Here is a 25,535-nt window from a genome sequence, read left to right on the forward strand (position 1 = left end):
CACCCATTAAGGGGCTTCAGCACCCGTCTTCTGCCAAGAATCAGAGCGAGAAAATCACGTCCCCCTCAACTCTTGATTTGGAAACTATCCCGGTCCCTCTCGAATAAATGTGAGGTGACGTGTTCTCATCTCACAACATAGGACGGACGCACGGGGTCCTCTGGAACCTCGGCATCTTGAGGGGCTTCCGCTGGGCTCTTAGGTCGGAGGCCACCTTGTAAACAGGCCATCCCAGTGTCGTGCCGGCCCCTGAAATGACAAGTGACACGCTGGGAAAAATTCATGCCGATTCTAAGAACCTGACACTCAGGAAGTAAAACTGAACGAAGCCATTAAAAGCCATTCCTGAGGTGACAGCTTTTGACAGTTGTCTGGGAGAAAGAGAATTTCCGAAGATGGGCTGCAGCGGGCCGAGCCCCCGTCCCTGGTTCAGGGAGGGACCTGCGGGCCATGTCCGTCACCCCGCACACTAAATCCGTCACCTAAGTTCTGGGCAAAGGAAAGCCAAAACGCCCATGACCTTGGAATGAGAAGGGCATGAGAGAGGTCAGCAGGAATGGTAAGACAGCCGGGCACGGTCCCCACCGCGGGGCGCTCCCCACAGCCTGAGAACGGGAGTCCGTCCAGCCACCTGCTGCCACCCCTACCTACTCCCCAGGGGGCACACGGGCGACCTCATTCTTTCCCGACAAGCCGCGTGCCCACGGCGACATCACGGACCCTGCTGGCGGTCCTGGAGGGTCCTTTGTGTTGATGAGCCAGAACAGTCTTGGTAGAGATGCCCCTGGAGGCGTTGTGTGAGCAAGACCTGGGGCCAGACGGGGACGCAGCAGGGTGACGGGGTCTCCGGGGGCAGTCCAGCTTCCTCGAGTCGGGGGCGCCTCTCATTTGCGTTTACGAGAGCATCAGAGCTCTGTGAAGGGCAACAGACCCTCTCAGGACGGGAGAGGATTTCTGTTTGTTTGTTTTTAAAGAGTGACTGACTGATGTCAGAGACGGGGTGCAAGGGGAGGGGGGCGGCCAGAGACAAAGAGACGCTCCACAGCCTCCACGCTGCTCACGGAGCCCGAGGGGGCGCCGGACCCCGCCCGGACGTCAGGACCTGAGCTGAAACCAGGAGTTGCTGTTTGAACTGACTGAGCCCCCTGGGCGCCCCACCAGGACAGTTTCGATAAAAATCAAATGCGTCTTCTCATCCTTCGCAGGAAGAAGCGGCCGTGCGAAGACGTGCAGCTTCCAGAAGCGGAAGGTACGCGTGGGGCACACAAGTGCGTGCCTAGATGCATGGGGGGTGTGCGAGCATGTGCGTGCGTGTGCACGTGTTGGTTCGTCCGTGTGTGCGCGTGTGTGGGTGCACATTGGTTGTGCGCGCGCACGTGTGCGGGGGCTGTGCGTGTGTGGGTGGGTGTTGCGCGTGGTGCTACGTGTGTGTTATGCACATGAGGTGGACGGACATGAGTGTGGGTGTGCGCGTGCATGCATGTGTACGTGTGGGTGTGCATGCGGGGATGTGCATGCCTGTTTTTGCGTGTGGGTGTGCGTGTATGCGCACACATGTGTGTTGGTGCACATGTGCGTGTGCGTGAGTGTATGTATGTGTGCGTGTGGGGGGGTGCGGAGCGTGTGGGCACGCATGTGTGGCTGGGCGTGTGCCTGCTGGGTGTGCGCACGTGGGGAGGCTCCCTGCGTATTTGAAGGCTGTGCACCACACAGACATGGAGAAACACTCTCCCTTTGAAGACACCGTCTCTTCCCACCACAGGTTTGGCTTCTGGTTTCCTCCCATGGACTCTGTGCCCCTCGTTCCTTACACAGTTCTCGTGATTTGAAACTCAGCCGTCAACAGGTGAACGCTGATGAAATCTCGGCGGTGAAAGCCGCCCTAGGCCTCGTCCCAGAGCCAGAGCCCGTACTGGGAAACCCAATGGATCTGGCCGCACGCACATTCACAAGCAGAAGCTGAATTCCAAAGTTAAAAAATGAACTGAAACATCGATGTGACGCACAGGAGTGCCCGGGAGAGACGGGCTGAATCCCTTCAGGGACAGAGCTCTGGAGTCAGAGGAAGACACAGAGCCCAGGAGGAAAACAAATCACGCGCAGGGATGTGTACGGGCAAGCTTGCCAATAGCCACCAGCAAAGTCGAGATGCTCAACATCTCCAGGGCTAAAGGCACGGAATCAAAGCAACAAAAGGCCTGTTCTCCGAGACCGGACGGAACGTGCAGTGCGGCCAGGAGGAGACAAGGGGCTGTGGGGACACAGTGGAGGACACGGCACCAGTTGGCGCCTCTGGAGGGCACCTTGGCAAAATGCATGGTCACCCCTCAGTGTCTGTTTCTGGAATTTACTCAGGCAATTTCCAAAGACATACAGCAGCCCCCGCCTCAGTTCCCGTGGCGGCCCGGTCCGGGCGCAGGTGACCCTCCTTCCGATGGATGCCCCCCCCACCGGCAGTGGCCTCCCACTGCGCCACGCACCTGCGCCCCTCACCTCCCTCCTCCCGCCATGTGGGCCTCTCATCCTTGCATGGCGTCCAAGAAGGGTGAGCCCAGGGTAATGTGGCATCTGGAGAGCGAGACCACAGCCAGGTGACTTTATCACGGGGCGTGGTTACTGTGGCCCCATTTTACTATCAGCAGTGTCGTCATTTCCCTCCCGTGCCTCGTGTACAAGCTGACCTCGACCGCGGCTCTGGCCGTGCAGGAGAGGACGGAGTCCGTATAGGGCTCGGCACTCTCCGTGGTTTGAGGCGGTTGCTGCTGGGGGTCTTGGAACAGATCCCCCACGGATAAGGGGTGGGGGTAGCGCTACCTTGTCATCGGAGATGTTCATCACGGCGCCGCTTAAAAACCGTAAAGAAACATGCCACAGTAGTTACAGTCCGTATCTCTGCGTAGCTACATTATTAATGAGATCCGTCTTCTCAAACTCCTTGTAATGAACGCCTGTTACTCTCACAGTGAAAACCATGGTTTGTTAAAGGAACTCTCGAAAACATTACAACAATGCTTTCATGGGTTTCTTGACACTTGGCCCCCAAACTCCCCAGACCCGCAAGATTAGAACTGGCCCCCCCTCACTCCATGTGAGAAAAAGCCTCTAGTTCTCACCCTGTGAAAGCTCTGGAACTCACTAGATGGACAGGAACCCCAGCAACCCCCCTCCAAGAGGCATCTTGGCAGAGGCCAAGGAGGCCAACAGGGACATCCAGACAGATAGTCACCATGCCTTCTTTTCATCTGCTTCTGTCACCAGCCAGGCTCCCACCGCTCGGGCCCTGGGACCCCCAGCAGCCCCCGCAACACACAGGCTGTGAGCAGGGGCGTCTGAGCCAGGACGTCCCATGGCCTGGGAAGAGCAGAAACAGAACCTGACCTAGCCTCGGGTGCTTCTGAAGACCAGCTCCCCTCCCCTCTGCAAACCCACAGTCAGCGATGTCTCTTCCACATGCCTCTGCCGGTTTGAAACAGCTGCCGGTCTGTGCACAAACTCAGCCAGGGACTACCCACCCCTCCAAGGCCAGAACCCCAGCCCCACAGGCCAGGCCCAGTGCCCGCACTCCCAGGTGCTCAGAGACCCGCTCCTGAGGGGCTGAGCCATGCTTGCCTTGCCAACTCCTACCTGCCCCGCTTCCCTGAGCGGGTTACTGGCCCAGCCTCAGCTTTCTGGGGTTCCTGATCTCTTTCAGGTGAGAGCAAGCGCCACAGCTACGGGCACAGGCGGCTGGCGGCCTGGGCAGCTTTGCTGGAGAGAAAGCCGGCCCTGGAGCAGGCAGCCTGGGCGACGTGGGCTTGGGGGAGCCGAGGTGGGGCGGCTTCCAGGGCCCCCGACAGGCTCAGCCAGGAGCTCAGGGCACACTCCGGCGCGGGGTGGGGGGCAGGAGGACCGCGCCGCGGGCTCGGTGCCAGGCGCACAGTGGCCATTCGTGGAGGAACTTCTAGTAACACTGCAGCGGGTCATCGCAGTACCGACGTCAGGACGGACCGCCCCTCCGGGTCCCCACCTTCCAGCACTCACTGGGCGCGCGCACCCCCGCCCCCCCCAGCCCCGCGCCGCGCCGCGCCGGCACCCCAGGGACAGGGCGGCCCCCAGCGCCGGCCCCGCCTCCGGCAGGGCGGGCGGGGGGTCACACGTCAGCCACCCCGAACTCCCCGGCGCGGGGGCGTCCCGGGCCCGAGCGAGCGTGGGCGCGCGGGCGGGACGCAGTGGGGTAGCGGGGGGCGCGCGGGGCGCGCGGGGCTGGACGCCGAGCGCGGGGAGGGGGGCGCGGGCGGGGGCGCCCCGCAGCCGGCCGGCAGGTGGGCGCGCGCTCGCGGGCGGGGGTCCGGCGGGCCGCGCGCCTCCCCCGGAACTCGGCCGTGCCATTCCCATGATGCCCAGCCACCGGGCACGGCTTCCGGAGCGCGGCCGCCGGTAGGTCCGGGGAGGGGGCGCCGCCGCCGCCGCCCGCGCCCGCCCGCCCCGCCCCCCGGCCCCGCGCGGGCCCGCCGCCTGCCCGGCCCTCCTCTCCCCTCCCCACTCCGCCCTTCCCTCCCTCCCCGGGGCGCGCGCGCGCGAGCGGCGGGCCGGGGGCGGCGGCGGGCCGGGGCGGGGCGAGCGCGGCCGGGCCGGGGGGCGGGCGCGCCGGGGCCACCGCCTGGCCGGGCCGGGGGGAGCGCCCCCGAGGCGGCCCCGCGTCCCTCGGAGGCCGCGGCGCGGGGCGGGCGAGCCCAGGTGCGCGCAGGTGAGGCCCGGCGGCCGGCGCTTCCGGCCTGGCCCGGCTCCCCGCCCCGAGCGCGGCCGCGGGCCCGGCCCTCCGGCGGAAAAGCGGCTCCGCCCCGCGCCGGGCCGCGGCTTCCGGGAGGGTCGCGGGGCCCCGGCCGGCCCCTGGCCCCTGCGGCCCCCGGCGCCCGGGTCCCCGCGCATCCCTGGCGCAGACCCGGGCGCAGGCCGGCCCCGCCCCGCGGGAGGTGCTCGAGCGCACCTGGCCGGGCGCCCCGGGGGCTGGGGGTTGAGGGCGCCGGGCCGGCAGGGAGGTCCACCCCCTCCCCCTGCCCCGCGCTCCCAGTCACAGGCCGAGGCCTGGCAGCTTCACCCGGGGAGGGGTCCAGGCGACCCCGTAGAGCCTCACCTCCCGGCAGGCCCACGCCCACTCCAGGCTCTGGCCCTCCATTAGGGCCTGGTACCCTGCCCGTCCTCTCCCGCACCCGGGGGTGGGGAAGCTGCCACCCGAGAGGGAAGACCAGGAGCTGAACCGCTTTTTGGTGAGCCGAGAGATGCATCTGGGGACATTCGGTGCAGGGGTCCAGCCTGTGCGGGTGTTGAGCCCAAGCCAGGGTCGGTCCTCCCTGGGGCTCGGTGTGGAGACTCAGAAGGTGTCCGGGTGCCCTCCACTGCTTTTTCAACGTCAGCACCACCAGGCTTTGGGGTGCAGGGCTGGGTGCCCCCACAGCCTCCGTGCACACCTCGCTCGGGCTCTGGGGGCGAAGCCAGAGCCCCCAGCCGCAGCTCCTAGTTCTCTCCAAGTATAGTTTTTAGTTAGTATAGTTGTTCAGAATGATTCATCTTACGTAGTTGATTGTTTCAAAGTCACAAGCTGTCGCTGGAGATTCCCTCTGAATTTTTCACCTCAGTCTTGCACGAGGGGATTTGACAATTCAGAGCTTTGCTCACCGGGAGCCCTGGGGGGAGTTTGGGGAACATGGTTAGTAGAGACCAGCCTTCTCCCCGTCCCACCCCATGGCTTTGCTGCCTAGTATAGAACTTGCAGCAGCCCAGCGCCTTCCCGTTCATCCCCGGGCCCGTTTTTTTAAAGTCGTATTATTGCTACTTAAGGAGTTAACATCCTCGGTTTAGACATCACAAACCGAGGCCGACACAAACATCTCGGAATCTCGGTCACTCTGCCAAGGCAGCTCGAACAGTGAGCGCAGCAGTGTGGGCACAGGTCCCCCGGGCCTGTGCAGAGACCCTCTCCTGACCCTTGTCGTCCCCACTGCTCTCTGAATGGGGAACCTCCCCGGAGGGTGACGTCCCAGGAGAGGCCGTGGGCCACGGTGGGACCCTGAGTGTGACAGGGGGCGAGCACCTTCATGTGCTTCCTCCGGCGCCCGAGCTGTGGCCCCGGATAGTGGTGAATTCGTGGCGATTAAGTTTGGATTAAATTTTCCCAAACTTGAATTTCAAACCCTTAAATTCATGCTCTATCAAAAAAACAAAACAAAACAAAAAAACCTTTACTAGCTGAACCTTCAGCCTCTGAAGCAGATGATTCTGGTTTTCTTTACCATGCCAGTCCAAAGTCTATTTCAAAAGTGGGCAAAGGATGCTGGGGGGTAGGGAGAATGAAGACAACAAAATCCCTGAAAGGTTTTGCAAACGTTGGCTGCGATGTTGTCCCCCTAAAAGTGGCCTTGAGAATTTCAAGGAGTTGCAATAAATGCTTTTACATGACCGTTTCACTCTTTGGGCCTGAATCCACAGTAGCAAAGAGTGCGCTTCTGGATTCACGGTGCCCTCTGGCTCATTGCCGGTGGCACCTGCGTGGGCATGTCTGTGCCCAGGTGGCCGGCCACGCTGTCTCGGGAAGGACCGAGTGTGTAGATACAAGATGAAGTGCTTATCAGGACAGAAGCTCCCGGCGGAGGAGGGCCCGTGTCGAAAGCAAAGCCAGTAGGCAGGCCCGCTCCAGCCCACCCGGTGAGGTTGCGAGGGCGGGGGCAGCCCAGCATGGCACCATTATGGGGTGGCGGTCATTTCCCTGTGCCTGCAGGTGCTTCAGAGCTGGTCTCCGGCATCCCGTGTGCTCCACATTCCCATTTTGGGGAGGGGGTGGGGGTGGTCAGGAGAGGCAGGAGCAGCAGGTTAGGAAGGAATGGTCATGTGACACGTCACACTTTCTAAGTGACCCTTTCCTGAGCGCACAGCGCTCCCCTCTGCAGCGGCCGTCCCTGACCTCTAACGGAAAGGCTGTGTGCGAGCAGGCCTTGACACCGTTCCCAAGACCAGCCCAAACCCACCTTCGGCCTGAGATGCGGGGCCCGGAATACCCAGACAGGATGGAAAAGGGCACAGGACAGTGTCCAGGGCCGCTTCTCTGCTAATGAGCTAGACACAGCAGTCCGGGCCCATGAGACTGCCTGACGGCTACACAGCTGACATTTTTAAATAAAAAGGCTTTAACATGACTGACTCGGGACGTTCGGGGAAGTTGTTTTTTAATGGCTCACCTCACGTCACTTTCTGTTTCAGGAGCTTGTTTGTCGCATCAAGAATGAAACGACCCTGCAAGGTCTCGCGACGCTTAGAGTCTCGAAGCCCTTCTTTGTGACCCGAGGAGAAGCACGTGTGGACCTGATCGCGCGGCACCTCCCGACGGCCTCGGCTGTGACCAGACCCCATTTCCCTTACAGAGAAGACGGACGGCAGGAGCAGGAGCGTGGGCCTGGAGGGGACACTGGCGTGCGGTCCTGCGTGAACACGGTGCCCGTGGCTCAGAGCGGTCCCGCACTCAGTCTCCGTAGTCGGCCTCCCCCTGCCGCAGAGCACATCAAGGCCAGGAAGCATGAGTGACCCGCCCGGTGCCCGCAGCTCGCCTGGCATCGGCCTCTGACCCGGCCCTCTGGACTCTGGCCCGGTGGGCGGTTCCCCCGTGGCTGCGTGGCCCGGCAGAATGGCATCCTACCAGCATCCTCTCTTTCCATCCAGGATGTGAAAGGGGCAGCAAAATAAAGACCCACCACTCTGCACGCCCCTCCCCGTCTGCTAGAATGTTCCTCATGAACGCCCCTCCTGTGGTCGCTCTCCAGTCCAAATGGGAGGCCTTCGGCACACCGGGAAGCTTTAGGTTTCCTGGGTGCTTCTCGGAGCCGAAGGAGGGCGTCTCGAGAGCTCCGGTGAGTGCACAAGTGCGGATGGTCATCAGCGCGCTCCGGGGCGACCAGGCTGCTCCGGGCATGAGCGATGAGCTTGCCGTGCGCAGAAGCCAGAGAGCGGAGAAGGGCCAGGACGCCAGGCTGGCCGCCACCCCCACGTTTACTGCCTGTGGTCTCGGCACTGATTTGGTCCCTTCGAGGGAGGAGGACACCTCGGACTTTGGCCCCTTGGTGCTGGATTCGGACAGCGACGACTCCGTGGACCGGGACATCGAGGAAGCGATCCAGGAGTACTTGAAGGCCAAGAGCGGGGCCGCCCGGCGGCCCGGGGCCACGGAGCAAGGCGGGCGGCCCAGACCGGAGGTTCCTCTGAGTAGCGCCCTGATCGCCCCGTGTCCCCCCACGTCGGCACCCAGCCCGGGAGGCAGCCCTGGCAGCCGCGTGGGAGCCGGCCAAGACCGGGGCTCCGCCTCCCCGGTGAGCGTTAGCAGCGACGACTCCTTTGAGCAGAGCATCCAGGCAGAGATCGAACAGTTTCTGAACGAGAAAAGGCAACACGAGACCCCAAGGTGTGATGTTTCTGTGGACGCGAAACCAGACCTCAGCGATAATGCGGTCAGATCAGCATTTAGATCCGGCAGAGAACCGACGGTCAAGACACATCGGCAGGAAGTGATGGGAGCCTGCAAGGACTTTCTCTTCCGGAAACCTCCCAGGCTAGCCAAGGTGAGCGCACGGCCCCGAGGCCTCCGGTCCAAGGCCACTGCCGAGCCAGAGAGCGCGGACCCCCGCCCTGCAGAAGCAGCCCAGAATAAAGGCGCGGTCAGGAGGAGCGGGGGCCCTGGGCGGAGGGCCAAGCGAGCCAAAAGCGCAGCCCTGGTGTCCAAGGCGTCCGGCTCCAGCAGCGATGATGGCATTGAGGAGGCCATCCAGCTGTACCAGCTGGAGAAGAGGAAGGAGGCGGGCGGAGAGCCGCCGCCCGGATCGCTGCTTGGAGAGGGGAAGGAGCCCGACCCTCCCACACGCAGCACAGGCCATGCCACAAAAGGTACCTTGCCTGAAACCCGCAGGAAAACACCAGGCAGGAAAAAGCCCACGGCCCCAAAGGCCATGGACCTCAGCCCAGGTGGCCCTGACCCTGGCCACCCCTCCAAGCCACCCAGAGATCCCAGAGCTGCTGAAAACGAGCTTGCGGAACGGCCGCCATGCCGGGCAGACACGTCCGCTGAGCTGATGTGTGCGGAAGCAATTTTGGACATTTCCAAAACCATCCTGCCAGCCCCCGCGGTGGGCAGTGAGAGACCCCTGCCCGCCAGCCCTCTCTCCTGCCCCCTGACCGTGCCCTCCCGCTGTGATGGGGACAGCAGCTCCGTGGACAGCAATGACAGCATAGAGCAGGAAATCCGGACGTTCCTGGCTCTGAAGGCACAGTCGGGAGCTTGGCTGGCCCGAGCGGAGAGCTGCCCGCAGACCACTCTGAGCCCAGCACCGCCACCTGGCCCTAGGGTCCCAAGCTCTAAAACACTGGGCCTGTCGCTGAGCTGCAAAAGGAAACGTAGAGGAGGCAGCCATGCCGGGCCACCGTCCACACCCAAGAAAGCAAGAGAGATGGCGCAGGAGGGCGCCCGGGATCCTGACCACAGCCCAGCAGGCGCACAGCCTGGCCAGGCCCCCAGGGCAGAAGGCCAGAGCAAGGGCCAGCCCGTCCCCTGCAGGCCACGTGAGCCGGGCGACCAGCATGGTGGCCCCGGAGGCAGCCTGTGGCCCAGCCATGGGAATACGGCCTCAGCGCAGAGTGCCGGTGAGCGGGGCAGCTCTGAGGACAAGAGCAGCTCCCTGGACAGTGACGAGGACCTGGACTCCGCCATCAAGGACCTCCTGCGGTCCAGGCGGAGGCTCAAGAAGAGGTGGAGGGACCCCAGGGCCGCGCGCAAGAGGAAGGTCAGGTTCAGCACCACCGAGCCCCAGTTCTTACATAAACTCGGCGGCTTCCGGAGAGACTGGACGGACAGAAGCCCCCACCTGTTGAAAAGCTGCCTCTCGAAGCCCAAAAAAGACAGCAGGGAGAACCTGGAGAAAAAGGCCCTGAGCATCTCCTGCAGAGACCCGGAGAGAACCGCAGCGGACAGTGCGGGCCCCGGCGATGTGCCCCCGGCCCTCCCGCTCCGGAGGAGAGCGTCTGAAGGGAATCTCTTCTTCCGTGAAGCCGCCACCTGCGAACTTCAAGGCGCAGCCCCAGGCCTCCAGCCTCCGCCCGAGGACAGCAGCTCTGTGGACAGTGATGACAGCATCGAGCTGGAGATCAGGAAGTTCTTGGCCGAAAAGGCCAAGGAGTCCGGGAGCGGCTCAGAAGCCCCAGGAGGGGGCCCAGCCGCCCCAGGGATGGGGAGTGTGCCCAGGCCAGAGCTGCCGTGCCGGAAGGGGCCGGCGCCCGCCCTGGCCCCTCATCCCGGTGTGTGCACGCGGAGCCAGCGGGGCAGGGGCGGTCCTCAACCGGCCGGAGGCCCGGGGAGTGCGGGGAGAGCCTTCCTTCCAGGCGGGAGGAGCGGCCCCCGAACAGAGCAGGCCTGCCTCCCCAGAGCCATGGCCAGGCACACCAGCACAGCGGGGGCCCTGTCTGCCAAAGGGTCGGCTGCTGGTCGGCGACTGGTTTGTACCCACAAAGATCAGAGCCCAAGAGGGACCGAGCGTGCCAGGGAACGTGCTCTCGGCTCGCTGCCTGCTCGAGCTGAAGCGGGCACCCGGGCAGAAAGCCCTGGTGTGGCCTTTGCTGTGACGACCCAGGGCCAGAGCCCACGGACTCGGAAGCCGGGAGCAGATGGGCTAGGGAGCCCGCAGGCCAGCCTCGCCCTCCCGTGGGCCAACTTCGCCCACCAGAGTCGGCTGCAGAGCACGTGGGCACTGAGCCCAGAAGGCAGAGAGGCTGTGTGGAGAGGGGGCCTTGGCGGCCAGCGAGAGCGGGGGCCAGAGGGCCAGGACCCCAAGAAAGGCCTGCCCTTCACGGGCTTCTCCTCGCTGCTGTCCACACAGCTGTTCCACTTTGGAAAGAGCGTCTCCTGGGGCGGCAAGCAGGCCGGCGTCTTCAGCCCGCCCCTGAGTCTGCCCCTGCAGGGCCCAGCCTTCTCAGCCTTCAGAGAGACCCCGGCCGGCCACAGCCCCGTGTTTGGAGGCGCGCCCCTGCTAACAAAGAAAGACGGGGGACACTGGCCCGGCCGGAAGTCCCAGGCGGCGTGCGGTTTGCACACCAGGAGGAACTCGGGCTCCGAGGAGGACGTTCTAGACCTGAGGTACAGGCGGGGGGCCACCGGCGGAGGCAGCGAGGCCCAGGAGGCCTTGGGGAGTGACTCCAGCGAGCTCAGTGACACCTCCGTGGAGGAGGGCGGCGGCCCGGGGGCCAAGGGCAAAGCCCTCCAGCCATGAGGCCGCTGGTGGGCTCCGTCTTCCTGGGAAGCAGACCCGCTTGTGCCCGTGCGTGTGTGTGACACTCCCCACCCCGGGACGGAACCCGGAGGCCGCTCTGCACCGCCATGTACATACTCCATCCACTGGGAGCGATGGTGTTACTTAACGGATGTGTCCTGGAATATTTGATTTTTGTAGCTTTTTTGTAAATTATTTAAAATGCTGTAAAAAATATTTTTGGAAATAACCGTTGTTCGATTTTGTAGGGCGGGCCTCGCCGCGGCTTTCCATGGCGTGCGGGCAAGCGTGAGACGAGCGGACATGGGACCATCGTAGCCAGGGGTGACGGGACCTGACTCTGATAGTTCAGGGCAGTTGCGTCTGGGAAGGGCCGGCTGCGCCCGGGAAGGTAGCAGTCGCCACCGGCCGCCCTGAGAATCACAGAGGCACCCGCAGAAGTCTCCGCGGGGAAGCTGCCGAACGGCCCTTGTAGCATAAAGGCGCCTTGGCCCACGAGGCCAGAGTGAGGCCTCTGGACTCTACACTTGTGGCCTCAATTGGAAAACATCTCAAAGCACAAAGGCCAGTGAGGGCACGACTGGCCGTCCCCTGTTGCATGTGGAAATGCCACGTGAGGCCTCGGCGGCACACGAGGTCCACACCTGAGCCGGTGGTATTTCACACCCAGCCCCGTGCGACCCCTGCGTGATTCTAGCAGCTCTTTTTTATGGGAGCCTCTGTTCTCCAGTCTTAGTCACAGATCCGAAGGGTAACAGACAACGCGTGTGTTCTCAGTGTCCTCCTCTTGGCCTGGGCACTGGAACACACAAGGCTCGAGCCACTTGGCCGGTTCTGGTGCCCAACGCTGCAAGCACCCGGCACGAGGCCCTGCACCCTCCCGGGACCGGGGCCTCATCACGGTGGGCTCACACCACCAGCAGACACGCCTGGTGGCTTTCCCAGGGCCTGCATTCCCCAGGCGGGACCAGGGACTGGCCCCGCGCAGTGCATGGTCACGGGCAGGGCGCCCGGCCTTGAGGTGTGTTTGAGCCGAGCTGCAGCGCCTTGCCGGGTGGAGAGGAGCGGGGCTCCCCGTGCCTTCTGCTCAGAGGCAACCCATGGGGCAGGTGCTCAGCGGTCACGGCGGTGCCGTGCAGCCGTCCAGCAGACTTAAGCAGTGACCCCAGTCTTCATGGCTCTCCACTGCCGTTTGGCTGTGATGGACTCAGAGCAAGGTTGACTTTGCAGCTCAGTTTAGCCGGCGTTGAACACGCGAGTGAATTTCCCGGGATTTAGCCGCACGGCACCCCTGCACCCACGCCGCAGCCTGGCCGGGACGCGTGCGGGCGCCTTTGCCAGTGCCCGTCCAGTTCTTACTCACTTAGGTGCTTCTTGGAGGAAACAGTTCAATTCATGTAATCCATGCTTTAAATTTAATTTTTAAAGAGTGGTCTTCACACTTGAAAACAAAAATCAGCTTGTTTTGTACATAAGAACCGGGTTTTTAAAAACGCTAATAAATCAAACACTGCTCACGAATCGGCTTTCGAAGCTTGCTTTCCCTGGACTGGCCTTTGTGGGGTGATGTCAAGGGGGCCCACCTGTGCATTTAGCCCTGGGCACCCCTCGCCCCTGCTGGGTCTCCCCCAGACCCGGCCCCCTTTGCCGTTGCCTCCTTCCTGCCTCCCGGGTTCCCGTGACCCCCACGGGGCCGACCCCCATGCTATGTAGTTCCTGGGCAGTGCGGGCCCATGCCTGGGATCCCCGACACCCTCCTGCTTCTGCGCCCCCATCCCAGATCACCTCTGGCGCACGCTGGGGCCAGCCCAGAGGTGTCCCTGCAGCCTGTCTGGAAGGAGGGCCGCAGTGGGGGCAGCGAGGGGAGCCTGGCGCCACAGCGAATTAGCAGAGTCCAGGGAGCTGCAGCTCCCGACCTCAGGGGCTCGGATGATACCAAGTCCAGGTGATTGTTAGGAAGCCACCCCGTCCCGTCACCGGGAAGGAGGAGTCTGCGAGTCCGGGGCTACAGGTTCCTTCATTTAATGTAAAGAAGGGGAAAGGCCTGATTTTCCCATAGGGCATCCTGGGACTCACTGCATCTTCCCAGAAAGAATGGGCACGGGTGTCTGGGAGGCAGGAGGGGAGGGGCCCTGGTGGTTAAGGTGGGACGCCCTGGCGCCTGCGCCTGCGGGGGGGGGGGGGGTCTTCCACAGACAAGGTGCCGACTCTGACTTGTCAGCAGGTTTTCCCAAACTGAGACGCACCTGCACTGGGGAGCCAGGCATTTAAGTTGCTAGCCCCGTATGCGCCCCTGTAAAGACAGGAAAGTCACTGCGCCTCGATTCCCCGTCCCTGTACAGGAACTGAAGGGCCTGCCGAAGGCCCCCACCATCGACAACTGCAAACCACAGCCAAGGCTGCTCTGGGCGAGGCCGACCAGGAGTGGGGAACAGTTTATTTGCAGGATCCGTGGGGCTTCTGCGTCTCCGCGCTCTCGACAGAGAGGCGCTCCCCAGGGTTGACACATTTCCTGTCTGTTTGGAACTGCTCATTCCAAGTGACTTTAACCGAAAGGCAGAAAGCCGCTGGGGACAAGTCCACAGCGTCCGTGCGAACACACGTCCGGTGTCCCGGCTCGCCCTTTCCACCCACCCACGGCCACACCAAGGGACCGGTCAGTGAGGTCTTTGGAAGCCCTGTTTCTCGGGGTTTCATCTCGTGGTGGGAAAATTTGGCCCCACGCGGCCCGGCCTCCTCGGGGAGGGAAGACCGCCTCTCCTGGCCGCGCCGTCGGCCGATGTTGTGCGCCCCGCTCTGCTAACTGTTCTGACCGCGGCGAGAACTTCGAGAGATGCCAGGACCCACATCAGAGAGTGGAGGTGTCTCGCCCCCCGCAGCACCCCCGGGGGGTCGAGCTGACTGGGAACCCAGGGCGCCGTCCTGCCACCCTCCATGAGCCCGCCCACCCACACACCCTTCTCCCCGCTCCACGCATCAAGATTTCAGGCGGAAAACATGCTAAAATGGCCAGGGTCCAAAGCTCGCAGCCCCACCTCCCTGGGCACATCCCAGGTGGGCTCCAACCCAGGGGCTGCAAGGCTGGGGCTCGCCCCAGGGGATGAAGTCAACATCCTCCAAAACCCTAGTGGGCAGATGGGAGCAGGGCCACTGCCCTGGCCGCAGGACCCAGGCGCCGGGAGCCCGAGCTGGCGACGCTCCTGGTCCTTCGGGAAGACAGGCATTTATGTTCTATCAAAGGTACTTCTGTTTTCCATACCCTTGTTCTATGTAGAGGATCCCGTTAAGGACACCAGAATTGGGCTTTACCTCCTTAGCAGGGGTCCGGGGATTGAGCCCTGCATCGGGCTCCCTGCTTGGCGGGAAGCCTGCTTCTCCCTCTCCCACTCCCCCTGCTTGTGTTCCCTCTCTCGCTGTGTCGCTGTCAAAAAAATAGATAAAATGTTTTTTAAAAAAAGAGTGTTTGATTTTCTGTGGAAACCATTTCTATCCCAAATTGGACGTTAAGAGTATTGCTGAAGTGTTTACTTTTGCATATTAATAATAAAAAGGTTTTAATGGAAAAATAAGCAGGCATGAGGTTTCTCTTCCTGCTTTCATGGGACAAAAATTTTCGTGGATGGGCTGTCATCTGTGGTAGGGAACAATGACATCGCCAGGAGCCCGTGCTTCCCAGGCTTCCCACGACGAACACACTGTGCTCTCGGGAAGGGAGGTGGGGAGCGGGGTCTGCAGGCTAAGACACCAGCCCAGAAAAACCCTCCTCCTGGAGAACCCGCTCGCTACATCCTAGCAAACGTGGATCAGGAACTACAGAGAGAAGTGGGTCATTCCCTGCCTGCTGGTTTTTTAACTTGGTATGAAAACTGAAAGTGAACCCCCAGAGAGAAGTCCCACAGACGCATCACCGCCTCCACACATGTGGCCTCCCACGCCTGCCCCCCTCAGTGGCTGCGGGGCGTTCGCCAGGACTCCAAGCTGGCCAGCCTGGGACAGGGACAGAGACGGCGCTTCTGTGGGTCTTCCCCACGCAGCCTCTGTCCTCGCCCCAGGCCCCCAAGTGGGGCACCCAACCCTCCCGCTGCGGCCTCCCAGAGTTGGTGCGGATTTCCGCCAGGGAGCTCTGGAACCGAAACCCACTCCATCCCTTGTGATGAGTGTAAGACACCTCCCGGGAAAGACACGGGGACGGCTCCCCGGACATTCCCAGCTCAGGCCACGACGCGGGGCCCAGGACGCCGACGGTCCTGCTCCCTGATTCCCGGTGAGTCAGGAATTCAGGATGTGGCAACATTTTTAATGAAAAGTCGAGCCATTAGCATCTTTTCCATCTTAGACATAAAATAGAACAAACAGGGCCTGACAACCCCGTCTGCGTGTTTTTCTAATCTAAAGAGAAAAAACGTTTTCAGGGAAAGCAGTGAAGTCTGTCCTACAACTGGGCAGGTGATGGGAGAGCGGGGTGACACTTCAGACACCCCGCCGGGTCAGGAGGCCGGCCAATCACAGATGGACGGCTTGCTGCCGTTGTAACTGGGGTGGAAGTTGAACCGGTCGTAGGGGGTGATGTAGTTGTCGGGACCCGTCACGATGCTCTTCTCCATGTAGACGTTGAGGGTATTGTTCCGGAACATTCCACCAGCTGCAAGTTGTCTGGAAAACTTACTCGAATTTGGATAAAATACTTTCTGGAAGTGAAAGGAACACTCGGATTAATGGGGTGTTGGAACGCTCCTGAGTAGTCAGCCGACGGGCATTTCTGGAAGAAAAGTAAGAATCCGCAAGAAAAGGTCATCTCTGTTCCTAGGAAGCAGAGAAGCCAGGGTGGGGGGGATGGCCTAGTTCACCCCAGACCATGCTGGTTTATACCCGAGGTCTGGGAATAATCACTGACAGTTCCTGTGTTCCCCGTGGGCGGACAGAAGGATGGCCTGTCCCGCGTGACCCCCGGGGTCCTGCTCCTACCAACCGGAGAAGTGACCAGACCTCTTTGAACTTCAGTGTTCTCTTCTGTAAGAGCCATCCGTGAGTCTCAACCCTGACTGCAGGGTCGAATCCCTTTAGGGCTTAGGACATCTCTGATGCCCCTACCCCACCAGCCCAGGGGCGTGGGGAGGCACTGCCCTTGTGGAGTGAGGCCCCAAAATGGAAGCCGCTACTATCCTGGGTATCCAGGGGATACCCATGCCCGTCCACTGGCCCTCCACCTGGCCCAGGAGGGGCATCAGGAGGATTTTAGAAGGGGGTTCTAGACCTCCAGACTGTGAAGTCGACCTCAAAAAGGGGGGTGGGGAGTCCGCAAAGGTGCACAGGTCCCCACGTCCATCCATGTGCCTTGGGCTTGTGTAACCAGATATATGAGCCAGTACTGCCTCTTAAGGTCACAGGTTAATTAAAATCAAGTATTATTCCAGAAAGAAAGCAGCTGTTCTCTTCTTGGCCTCAAAACTCACTGCCCTAAGGTGCCAGAGGTCATGGTGCCTGAGTCTGACGGGGGCCAGTCTCCTGGGATGGCTTCACCAGCCCGCAGCCACCTTTTTGATACGTAAAGCTTTCACTGCCGAAGTTGTTCACTCACTTACTTCTCCCCTGCCCTGTTTGGGAAGGATCCGATGGGCCCCCTCCCATTTTGGGATGCTGGGACTTGGGGCCCCTCCCCACTACCCCTTCATGGTGTGTTGCCCTCCCCAGGACTGGGGAGGGGGGGGGCAGCCTCCTCCCTGAGAGGCTCCGAGGATCCACAGGCTTCCCACCTACCGGCATCTCATGCACGGTGGGGGCTCTGCTCCCGTAGGCCTCGTTACTGGTCCTGTACACCGAGACGGCCTTCTTGGTCCTGGCGGGTGAGAAACAGCCTCTGTTTCCAGTTTCTCTAAGGACGCCCGGACCGCAGCCTTAGAACGTCTGGCTGCGGAGCTCTGCTGGGAAGGCCACAGGGTGGCCATGCGGCTGTGCACGTGCGCTCCGGTGGGGCTCGGCTCAGCCTCCCCTGCTCGAGGCCACCCCAGCTCATCCCCAAGGGGGGCAAAGCCCCAAAGACCTCCCGGAAGGAAAACGCAGCCCCGGACGCTCCGACCCTTCTCCTTCCACCCTCCACTTCGGGCGCCGCGGTCTCTCGTGCCGACAGAGTTTAACGGAGCGGCTGTGGGTCCCAGGTCATTTCTGCCTTAGGCCACCAGACCTTGGGCGAACGCTGTCCTTCCACGCCCCAGCGGCCTCTCTCGGAAAACAAGGATGAGGAGGGGCCCTCGCGCCCAGCGCTGCAGAGGGGACTGGGTGCGGGAGGGCAGGGCCGGTGCGGTGACGGGTTCCCCGCTGTGCGGTCTGAGATTTGCAGGGGACAGCGGGGCGGGGGGGGGGGGGTCGCCGATTCCCATTCCGCAGAGGCTCCCGGCCTAGAGGACGGAGGCTTATCCCTGCACAGAAGGGGCTGGGCCCAGTAGCGGGGGGCGGGGCTTCCTGGCCAGCCTTGCCCTTGGGAGCCCCCACCCCGACCCCGCTGGGACGCCCGCAGCATTCTCGCTCACTGGGTGCTAACGGCTGACCCCTCTTTGACTTGGGCTCCAGGACAGGCTGGGGACTGGGGACGCCCGCGTCCAGGCCTGGCGAGCGGAGCCTCCGCCCGAGCCCCTGCGAGGTCAGGAGGCCCCTGACGGGACCCCGTCCTCACCCGTAGCCCCGAAACCACGCCGGGTTGTTGAACCGGGCCGGCAGGTCGTCGTCCACGCGGTAGCAGTCGCTGGTCTTCGGCGGGGGCGCGGGGGCGGGGGGGCCCGGGGTCGGAGGCGCCGGAGGAGCCGGGGCGGGGGGCTCTGCCGCCGCCGCGCAAGCTCGCGGGCTCGCCTGGGCCATGCGCCTGCGCTCGGGAATGCGGCGGGAGACCGCGGGAGGCGGCGCGGCGTCCCGTTGCCAGGCGACGGCGGGGTCACGTGACCCCGGCGGTCCGGCCTTAAAGGCGCCGCGCCGGGAGGCGGTGGGGGGTGGGGCGACGCCCGCGCGCCTCGCCGTCCCGTCCCCACAGGGGGGCCCCAGGCCTCGCGCTTCACCCGCGAACGGCCCAGCGCCAGCTCCGCGCGGCCGCTCACTGCGCGCCTGGGCGCCGCGGGCCCGGACGTCGTGTCTCCGGCCGGCCCGGAGTCTTCATGCGGACTCCGGGCGCGCCCCGTCCCACGGGACGCTCCCTGGGGCAGCGGCAGGCGGTGCTGGACTGTCCCTAGGTGCGGAGGGCGCGGGGGTCGGCGCGCCGCCCAGCTGCAGTGGGTCCTCCGGGACGGCAGGCGGCGCTGCGCCGAGCAGCCCGGGAGCGGCGGCGGCGGCGGGAGGCGCGACTAGGCCCGTCCTGCCCTCCGCGCCATGGCGCCCGCCGTGCCCCGGCTGCTCGGCGCGGGTGAGTGCGCGCGGGCCCCGCGGGCGCGGGCGGGAGGCCGGACGGGGGTCCCGGGGCGGCGCGGGCGTCCCCGCAGCGGGGGGGCGGCGGGACCCGCGGGGACCCCGGCCGGGCGCGCGCCTCCAGCCCGCTCTCTCCGCAGGTGTCTGGTCCCGGCCGCTGCGGCCGCGCCTGCTGCCGAGCGCGACCCCGGGGCGACCTCGGCCGGGCGGCAGGACCCTGGCGAGCGCCGCGACCCCCGCCGTCAGCGCGCCCGAGGGCAGCACCGGTAATGCCCGCCTCTCCCCGAACTCGGGCTTGAAACCGTCCGCCAGCGGGAGGCCCGGGGGCCCCGGCTTTCGTCGTGACGCCCCGGGGTGGGGTGCGGGCCGGAAGGAAGGGGCAGCCGGCTTCCCTCTCTTGGCCCGGCAGCCCCGCATGGTCCGCGCGGGGGTCACCCGCACCGTAGCGGCGCTGCCCTGCCCCTCCCCGCACCCTGATGGGTGGCATCCCTGGGGTGGGTGGGAGGAGGGAGACATTACCTCGTGGCTTGGCTCTTTGGGAGGTGACCGCTGAGTCCTCCCTGACTCCTGATGTGGGGACCGTCCTCTGGTGGCTGGGGGGAGCCGGAAGGACCTCGGAAACCAGCCGGGTCCCTCCTTTCTGGGTGAAGACTGGACCGGGATTCTGCAGGAGCAAAGCGGGGGTCAGCCCCTGGCTCCAGGCCGGTTTCCCGGAGAGGAACCATCTGCCGGGCTTCACTGCCCCTCTCCACCCCCGTGTTGCTCCCCTCCGCTGTTGGGAGCTGGGGGGGCCACAGGCTATGGCATCCTCTCCCCCCACCCCAGATGTGAGCGACAGGATCCTCAGTGAGCCCCTCAAGCACTCTGACTTCTTCAACGTCAAGGAGTTGTTTTCCGTGAGAAGTCTCTTCGATGCCCGCGTGCACCTAGGCCACAAAGCAGGCTGTCGGCACAGGTAGCGGACTCCCCAGGCGGGGTACGGCGGAGCCCACGGATCTGGGCAGGACAGTGAGCGGCACAGCAGGAGGCCCTCCTGCCTCGGGATCCCTGGGGTCTACAGCCCCTATTCCGGGGGCATGGAGCGGGCTGAACGCCATCCCATTGATGGGGCCACTGAGTCCCAGGGAGAAGCGTTCATCCTCAGACTCCGCTCTGGTCCCGGTGTCAGGCTTCGTACCTCTGAGGCTCCCGGCCCTAGCAGGGCAGACCCATTGCTGGCAGCTCCTGGGAGCGGGGGGCAGGGGACAGGAGGGCTCCAGGGTTGCAGAGAGGACTCTCACAGGGATGGCCGCGTTGAGGATGTTTGGGAGGGTCGCGGAGGCCAGGGAGGGAGGTGCTCGGAGACATCTAGGGGGACGGTGATGGGGCCCAGCTTCCCGGGGCAGAGGAGCTGGACCCAACCGCCATCCCACCCCCACTGCCTCATGGCGGGCTTGCAGATTGTGCCAGTTCCAGGGTTAGCGAACCCCGGAGGGCACGGGCCTCGCAGCCGCAGGGTTGGCCACAGAGGGCGTCTGGGGCCGCTGGCCAGGGCTGGCCGTGCACGCGTTGCCCACTCTTGCATGGGTGGGGCCTCCGGCAGGTTTATGGAGCCCTACGTCTTTGGGAGCCGCCTCGGCCAGGACATCATCGACCTGGAACAGACGGCCGAGCACCTGCAGCTGGCCTTGAACTTCACGGCCCACGTGGCCTATCGCAAGGGCATCATCTTGTTCGTGGGCCGCAGCCGGCAGTTCTCGCACCTGATTGAGACCACGGCCCGGGACTGCGGCGAGTACGCGCACACGCGCTACTTCAAGGGCGGCCTGCTGACCAACGCCCCGCTGCTCCTGGGCCCCGGGGTCCGCCTGCCGGACCTCATCATCTTCCTGCACACGCTCAACAACGTCTTTGAGCCGCACGTCGCTGTGAGAGACGCGGCCAAGATGCACATCCCCACGGTGGGCATCGTGGACACCAACTGTAATCCCTGCCTCATCACCTACCCCGTCCCCGGCAACGACGACTCGCCCCCGGCCGTCCAGCTCTTCTGCAGGCTCTTCCAGACCACGATCCACCGGGCCAAGGAGAAGCGGAGGCAGATGGAGGCCCTGTATCGTCTGCAGGGCCCAGTGGAGGAGGGGGCCGGGGGCCAGGGGCCGGCTGCCCCTCCTTTCCTGGGAGCCTAGGCCGGGCTGGATCTGGGTCCCTCCACACCCGCACGCCTCACCCGAGGGAGAGCGGCAGCCCAGCCAGCCACTACGCTGGGAGCCCCTTCCCTGGCCGTGGTCTCTAGCAGGTTCCCTATGGCTCAGGGCATCACTTGGGTCCCTGCTGTTGGTAAACGTTCCCAGCAGCTGCCCCCCATCCCCACCCCAGGGCCCCGCTGCAGACCTGCGGGGCCTGGCGGAGACACAGAGAGCAGGTAGCTGGTCCCGGGAGGCCCCGTCAGGAAACGTGCTTGTCCTGGAGTCTGAAAAGCCTCGCTCGCACCTTGAATTCAGTCCTCTGTGCTTTCCGTTCCCCACCAGTGAATGCCAGGGCCGGGCTGCTTTGTCACGTGAGGCCTCAGGGCAAGACCCCCAGAGAATCCCTTCTGGGCTGGGACAGGCGAGGCCCAGCAGGCAACAGAGTCACAGAAATAAAGCTTATGTTTGGACAAACATGCCTCTGCATCCTGTGGCTTCCACGGCGTGGCTTACATGCTTTTGCTTGTGGATGTGGTATTTGTGACACCCCCGCAGGGCCCACAAAGCCACAGAACTCTTGAGCTTTGTGTGTACAGGCCGCTCGGCACTTGGCGATGCCCAGGGATTTCTGGGGCGTTCGCTGCACCACCTGCCGCTCCTGGAAGGACGTGCTCGGCTCCGTCCCTCCGAGCCCCCGACAGGCTGGTTCTAAAGAGCCAAGACCCCTTGAAACCCAAACGCAACGTGAAGCCATCCAGGAATGGCAGTTCTGGGGCCTGTGCGGGACCCCCGCGAGCCCAAGGGGGGCAGAGAGCCATGCCAGGCTTCAGAAGCAGGCTGTGGAAGGAGGGGTGTCCCAGACTGGCCCCTGAGCAGCTCAGATCTGGGTAGGACAGTGAGCGACACAGCAGGAGGCAAAACACACGTGGGACGTGGGATCGGCCCTCATCCTATCCTGGTTTAGAGGCTGGGGTCCGTGCGATGGCCCCTACCCCGTACCACCAGGGCAATGTACTAATGGCTGGCCTGGCCCCTGCCCTCCGCTGTCCTCAGGGTCCCCAGAAGCTGGAGGCTGGTGGACACCAGCAGGGGTGACACCGATTGTTATGGTCACCGCCGTGTGCAGCTCCAGGAGTACTGGGGGCGCAGCCAGGCAGGCCGGGGGGCCCTGCTGAGTGAAGAGCTAACGGGACGGGGAGACACGAGTGAGCGAGACATTTTCAGGGCATTGGGGACCCAAAGGCGCGGAGCAGGCTTCTGGGACAGACAGTGCGGCCACTCTAGGAAGATCAGGAAGGCCCCTGGGCCACTTCTAAACTGACCTAGAAGGGTGACCCTGGTGGCAGGGGACCTCCGATCTTGCTACCCTGGAAACGAACCCCAGGAGAGCCCAAAGGAGTCGGTGCGTGTGTGCAAGGCCTGGGCGAGGCAGGGGACTGGCCTCCCGGAAGCGGAGAAAGTGGCCTCCACCCTCCCCACCCCCAGGCTGCTGCAGTGTCTGACCCGCCCCTAGACCGGACGTCCCTGGGCCCCTTGGCCTGGAGAGCCAAGATCACGGATTCGTGACCACAGCGCGGTTGAGTGCCCCCAGTGAGGGACAGGAAGCACGGGGAGTGTGGGTCCGAGGGGTCTCCAGGACCGGGCGTGGGGAGGGCTGGAGGGGCTCCTGCCCCCAAGCCATCCAGGAGCCTCACCACCCGGGCTTTCACAAGGGCTTTGCCCTGTAAGTGGCCATAGTCTCAACCCTAGGAGTCTGGGCTGCTCCCCCCAGCCCCCTGCCCCCGCTGCAGCCCTGGCCTCGGCAGGTGCACGATTATCCTTCACACACGTGTAGGACGACACGGCCATCCTTCATACTCTGTGGCCCCTCAGGATAGGGACGGGAATATTCATGCAATTTCTGTTGAGGGACCGTCCCGCCTTTGTCCAAAGCTTAGCCCCGTTGTGAAAATGAGTGTGCCCTGACTGTGGACGGGAGCCGGAGATGCGAACAGCTGCGCTCACACCCCGAGGAAGCCGGTGGAGCCAGGGCAGCGCCCTCTCCTGTGTTCCCTCTCCCGGTGCACCTGCACTTCCCACGGGAGCGACCCCTGCCGCTGGTCCCACACCTGCTGCTCCCAAAAGGTGAGCAGGGCCCCCCGCCCTGCACAGCGGCTCCCCCTCACCTGCAGGCTATGTGTCTCGGGCGGGGCACTTCCCCTCTCTGAGCCTCAGGTGTCCCGTGTGGACCCCGTGTGCCCCGAGGCCCGACCCCGCACATGAGGTTGCCGTCGGGCCTGTTGGGTCAGGTTCCCGATCCCGTGGCCAGCCCGTGGAGAGGGCTCGTCTCCTCCACAAACACGCTCTCTGCCCCAATCCTCGGTATCCTGTGTGTCGGCGAAAGCTGCTTTCCCCGCTGTGAGGGGGTTTCACATTCCATCTGGGGGTCCCATCCCGACTGTAGCCAGAGCAGGGGTCCCTGGGGGCTGGCAGAGGGGCCGCGGACCCACTCAGAGACCTGTAGATGCTGTGGGGCTTCGTTCACTCTGCACATGGGAAGCCCCGTCTAGACAGTCAGCCTAAGTCAGGGAACAGGGCGGACAAGTCTCCCTGCCCCACGGGCCTCGGTTCCAGGTGGGGGTCGGCCGGGAACCCTAGACTAAAAACCAGCGGTGGGGACAGGACACTCCGCGGGACGCACAGCTGGCCTTCTCTACATATGGACCTCTGTGCTTTTGACGTCCCAAGGATGAGGGGCCCTAGGACGGAGGAGAACCCCTGTCTCCCCAGTGGTGAGGGAATGCGGACAGGTCGGGTGCAGAAGTGTGGGGCTGGGTCCTGGCGCAGGTGCTGTGCAGGTCCCTTGTGCACACCTGGCCCTCTTGGGAGGGAGGCCTGTGTGCCTGGTGCACCTGTCCTCCACCTACCCCTGGAGGAGCGGCCAAGTTCAAGCATTCCCATGCCCAACCCTCAGGGACAGCTGGGAACCTGGGGTCTAGAGAGGCAGGGACTGGCCCAGGACAAATGAGGGGTACAGAGTCCAAGGAACGGGGAAGCTCTCCAGTCCTAGGCCAGCTCCAACCCTCCCATGAGGGTCACTTTGGGGGTGAGAGCCCCTCAGATCCTCGGGGTAGCTCCCCATCTTGTCCCATGTGGGGACATGACCTTGGGCATCCCCAGACATGTTCACCTGTGCATGCGTGCATATATGCGCTTACGAGCATGCGCACGCGCGCACACACACACACACTACTCTGCCCAGCTGGGGGCCAAAAGTAGAGGACACCCTGCAGGGGGGTGGGTGACGAAGGGGAAAGAAGAAAGAGGTCAGAGACAGCTGGGCCATGGGGCAGCGGCATCAGGACCCCTGGCAAGAACCCAGATCCATAGCATAGAGGAGCACAGTCAGGCCAGGCTGATGATCAGGGGCTCCCCAAGGGGCCCAAGGGGTTTGTCAGGGCACTGGGAGAGGACAGGGTCTGGGATCTGGTGCCCATCCTGGGCACCTGGAAGTAGGAACAGACACGCCCCAGTCCGGATGGGGCTGGAGCACAAAGGGATTCGGCTCACTCATCTGTCAAGTTGGCTGAGGAGGTGGGCTGTCCCTAGGGACCCACAGGCTTGTAGAAGAGACTGTTGGCCTTGGATCTCCATCACGGACCAACCGGGCTCCCAGGCCTGGGAAAATGCTTGGTACTCCCTCAAGGTGCTTCTGACCAGAGGGCAGCCTGGGGGCTTGGGGGGCTGAGGACGTGGACTTCTAGAAAGTAGCAAAGCACTTAGCCACTGGTCTGGGAACCAACGTCAGCGCCTCGACGTTGCAGCCTCAGAGGCCCCATTTGGAAGGGGCTCCAGACTCTGTGGTCTGCTCAGGGTGAGGAGGGCTTAGAGGGAAACCAAGCACCAGGACAGGAGAGGGAAACGGGGACAAGGCAGGCATCTGAGGTTTGCCACATCGCCCCAAGAACTCCCAATTATGCTCCTGGGAAAGACACAGAGACACACCAGGGGACAAACTCGGAAAGTAAATGGCAGCCTTCCCACGGGGGCCGGGACACGGGCAGCAGGGGAGTGGCTTCGCCCGGACCCCAGAGCAGGCCCGGGCCCCTCGGAGCTCTGTTGCGTGGCCCACCCAGCTCCCACTCCCCCTCGCATTGCCTAGTGTGTGCACCAGCCTCCTGTGACAGCAGGGACGGAGCGTCTGTAGAGTCCTTCCCCAGATGGCGTCCCGAGAAGTAGAAGCCAGAAGATCCCGTGGGGCAGAGGGAGAGCCTGGGGAGGCCCTGGGAGGCACAGGTCTGTCCGGGGTCACGGTCCCGGGTAGAAGCAGGAACCCGGACTGAACCCAATTCTGTCCTCAAAGCGAGGACAATGGTTGCATCAGGACTCAGGGGGACGTGGGTGGGCTGTGTGGGTGCCACTGTGTGGACGGGGCATGGGGTGGAGGGTGAGCCCCGAGCAGCTGGGGGAGGGGCCCTCGGGGGCTCTGCTGGGAGGGGGAAGCCGGGGAAGGGGTCCCAGGAGTGGTGACCTCACTTCCCTGACCACAGAGCCCAACAGAATTGGAACCCGCGTCACCAGGCACCCACATTCCAGGGACGCCTCCCTGCGCAGCTCATTGCCTTGGACATCGTCCAACCAACAACATGTTCGCACGTTGCATCCCCAACGCGGGACACTGGAGGCAGAGGACTGCGCGCCCGGCAAACACTTCCCCTCGCTC

At 63.7% G+C, this 25,535-nt stretch overlaps 3 protein-coding genes across 3 annotated transcripts; 2 read left to right on the top strand and 1 right to left on the bottom strand.

Annotated features, from left to right (window-relative positions):
- The first annotated feature begins 5,044 nt into the window (after positions 1-5,044).
- PPP1R26 (protein phosphatase 1 regulatory subunit 26) lies at positions 5,045-12,797 on the top strand. The gene is made up of 2 exons (XM_044264526.1): positions 5,045-5,246; positions 7,234-12,797. The coding sequence occupies exon 2, from the start codon at positions 7,752-7,754 to the stop codon at positions 11,274-11,276; it is 3,525 nt and encodes a 1,174-aa protein (XP_044120461.1). The 5' UTR covers positions 5,045-5,246; positions 7,234-7,751; the 3' UTR covers positions 11,277-12,797.
- A 2,755-nt stretch (positions 12,798-15,552) lies between these two features.
- Positions 15,553-18,128, bottom strand: C9H9orf116 (chromosome 9 C9orf116 homolog). The gene is made up of 3 exons (XM_044264369.1): positions 17,947-18,128; positions 17,034-17,112; positions 15,553-15,964 (listed from the first exon to the last, which is right to left on the bottom strand). The coding sequence occupies exons 1-3, from the start codon at positions 18,126-18,128 to the stop codon at positions 15,764-15,766; spliced, it is 462 nt and encodes a 153-aa protein (XP_044120304.1). The 3' UTR covers positions 15,553-15,763.
- A 472-nt stretch (positions 18,129-18,600) lies between these two features.
- On the top strand, positions 18,601-21,307 carry MRPS2 (mitochondrial ribosomal protein S2). Its single transcript, XM_044264532.1, has 4 exons — positions 18,601-18,663; positions 18,806-18,931; positions 19,491-19,620; positions 20,248-21,307. The coding sequence occupies exons 1-4, from the start codon at positions 18,630-18,632 to the stop codon at positions 20,831-20,833; spliced, it is 876 nt and encodes a 291-aa protein (XP_044120467.1). The 5' UTR covers positions 18,601-18,629; the 3' UTR covers positions 20,834-21,307.
- The last annotated feature ends 4,228 nt before the right edge of the window (positions 21,308-25,535 follow it).

Source organism: Neovison vison, chromosome 9 (assembly GCF_020171115.1).
Source record: "Neovison vison isolate M4711 chromosome 9, ASM_NN_V1, whole genome shotgun sequence".
Lineage (NCBI taxonomy): Eukaryota > Metazoa > Chordata > Mammalia > Carnivora > Mustelidae > Neogale > Neogale vison.

Excerpts from the sequence above, each read along its gene's own strand:
- PPP1R26 (XM_044264526.1), top strand. The coding sequence starts at position 7,752 with ATGTTCCTCATGAACGCCCCTCCTGTGGTCGCTCTCCAGTCCAAATGG.
- C9H9orf116 (XM_044264369.1), bottom strand. The coding sequence starts at position 18,128 with ATGGCCCAGGCGAGCCCGCGAGCTTGCGCGGCGGCGGCAGAGCCCCCC. Across the intron at positions 17,113-17,946 it reads GCGTGGTTTCGGGGCTACGG|GACCAAGAAGGCCGTCTCGG; the intron begins GTGAGGACGGGG and ends CTCACCCGCCAG. Across the intron at positions 15,965-17,033 it reads CCACCGTGCATGAGATGCCG|AAAGTATTTTATCCAAATTC; the intron begins GTAGGTGGGAAG and ends TTTCACTTCCAG.
- MRPS2 (XM_044264532.1), top strand. The coding sequence starts at position 18,630 with ATGGCGCCCGCCGTGCCCCGGCTGCTCGGCGCGG. Across the intron at positions 18,932-19,490 it reads CGCGCCCGAGGGCAGCACCG|ATGTGAGCGACAGGATCCTC; the intron begins GTAATGCCCGCC and ends CCCCCACCCCAG. Across the intron at positions 19,621-20,247 it reads AAAGCAGGCTGTCGGCACAG|GTTTATGGAGCCCTACGTCT; the intron begins GTAGCGGACTCC and ends GGCCTCCGGCAG.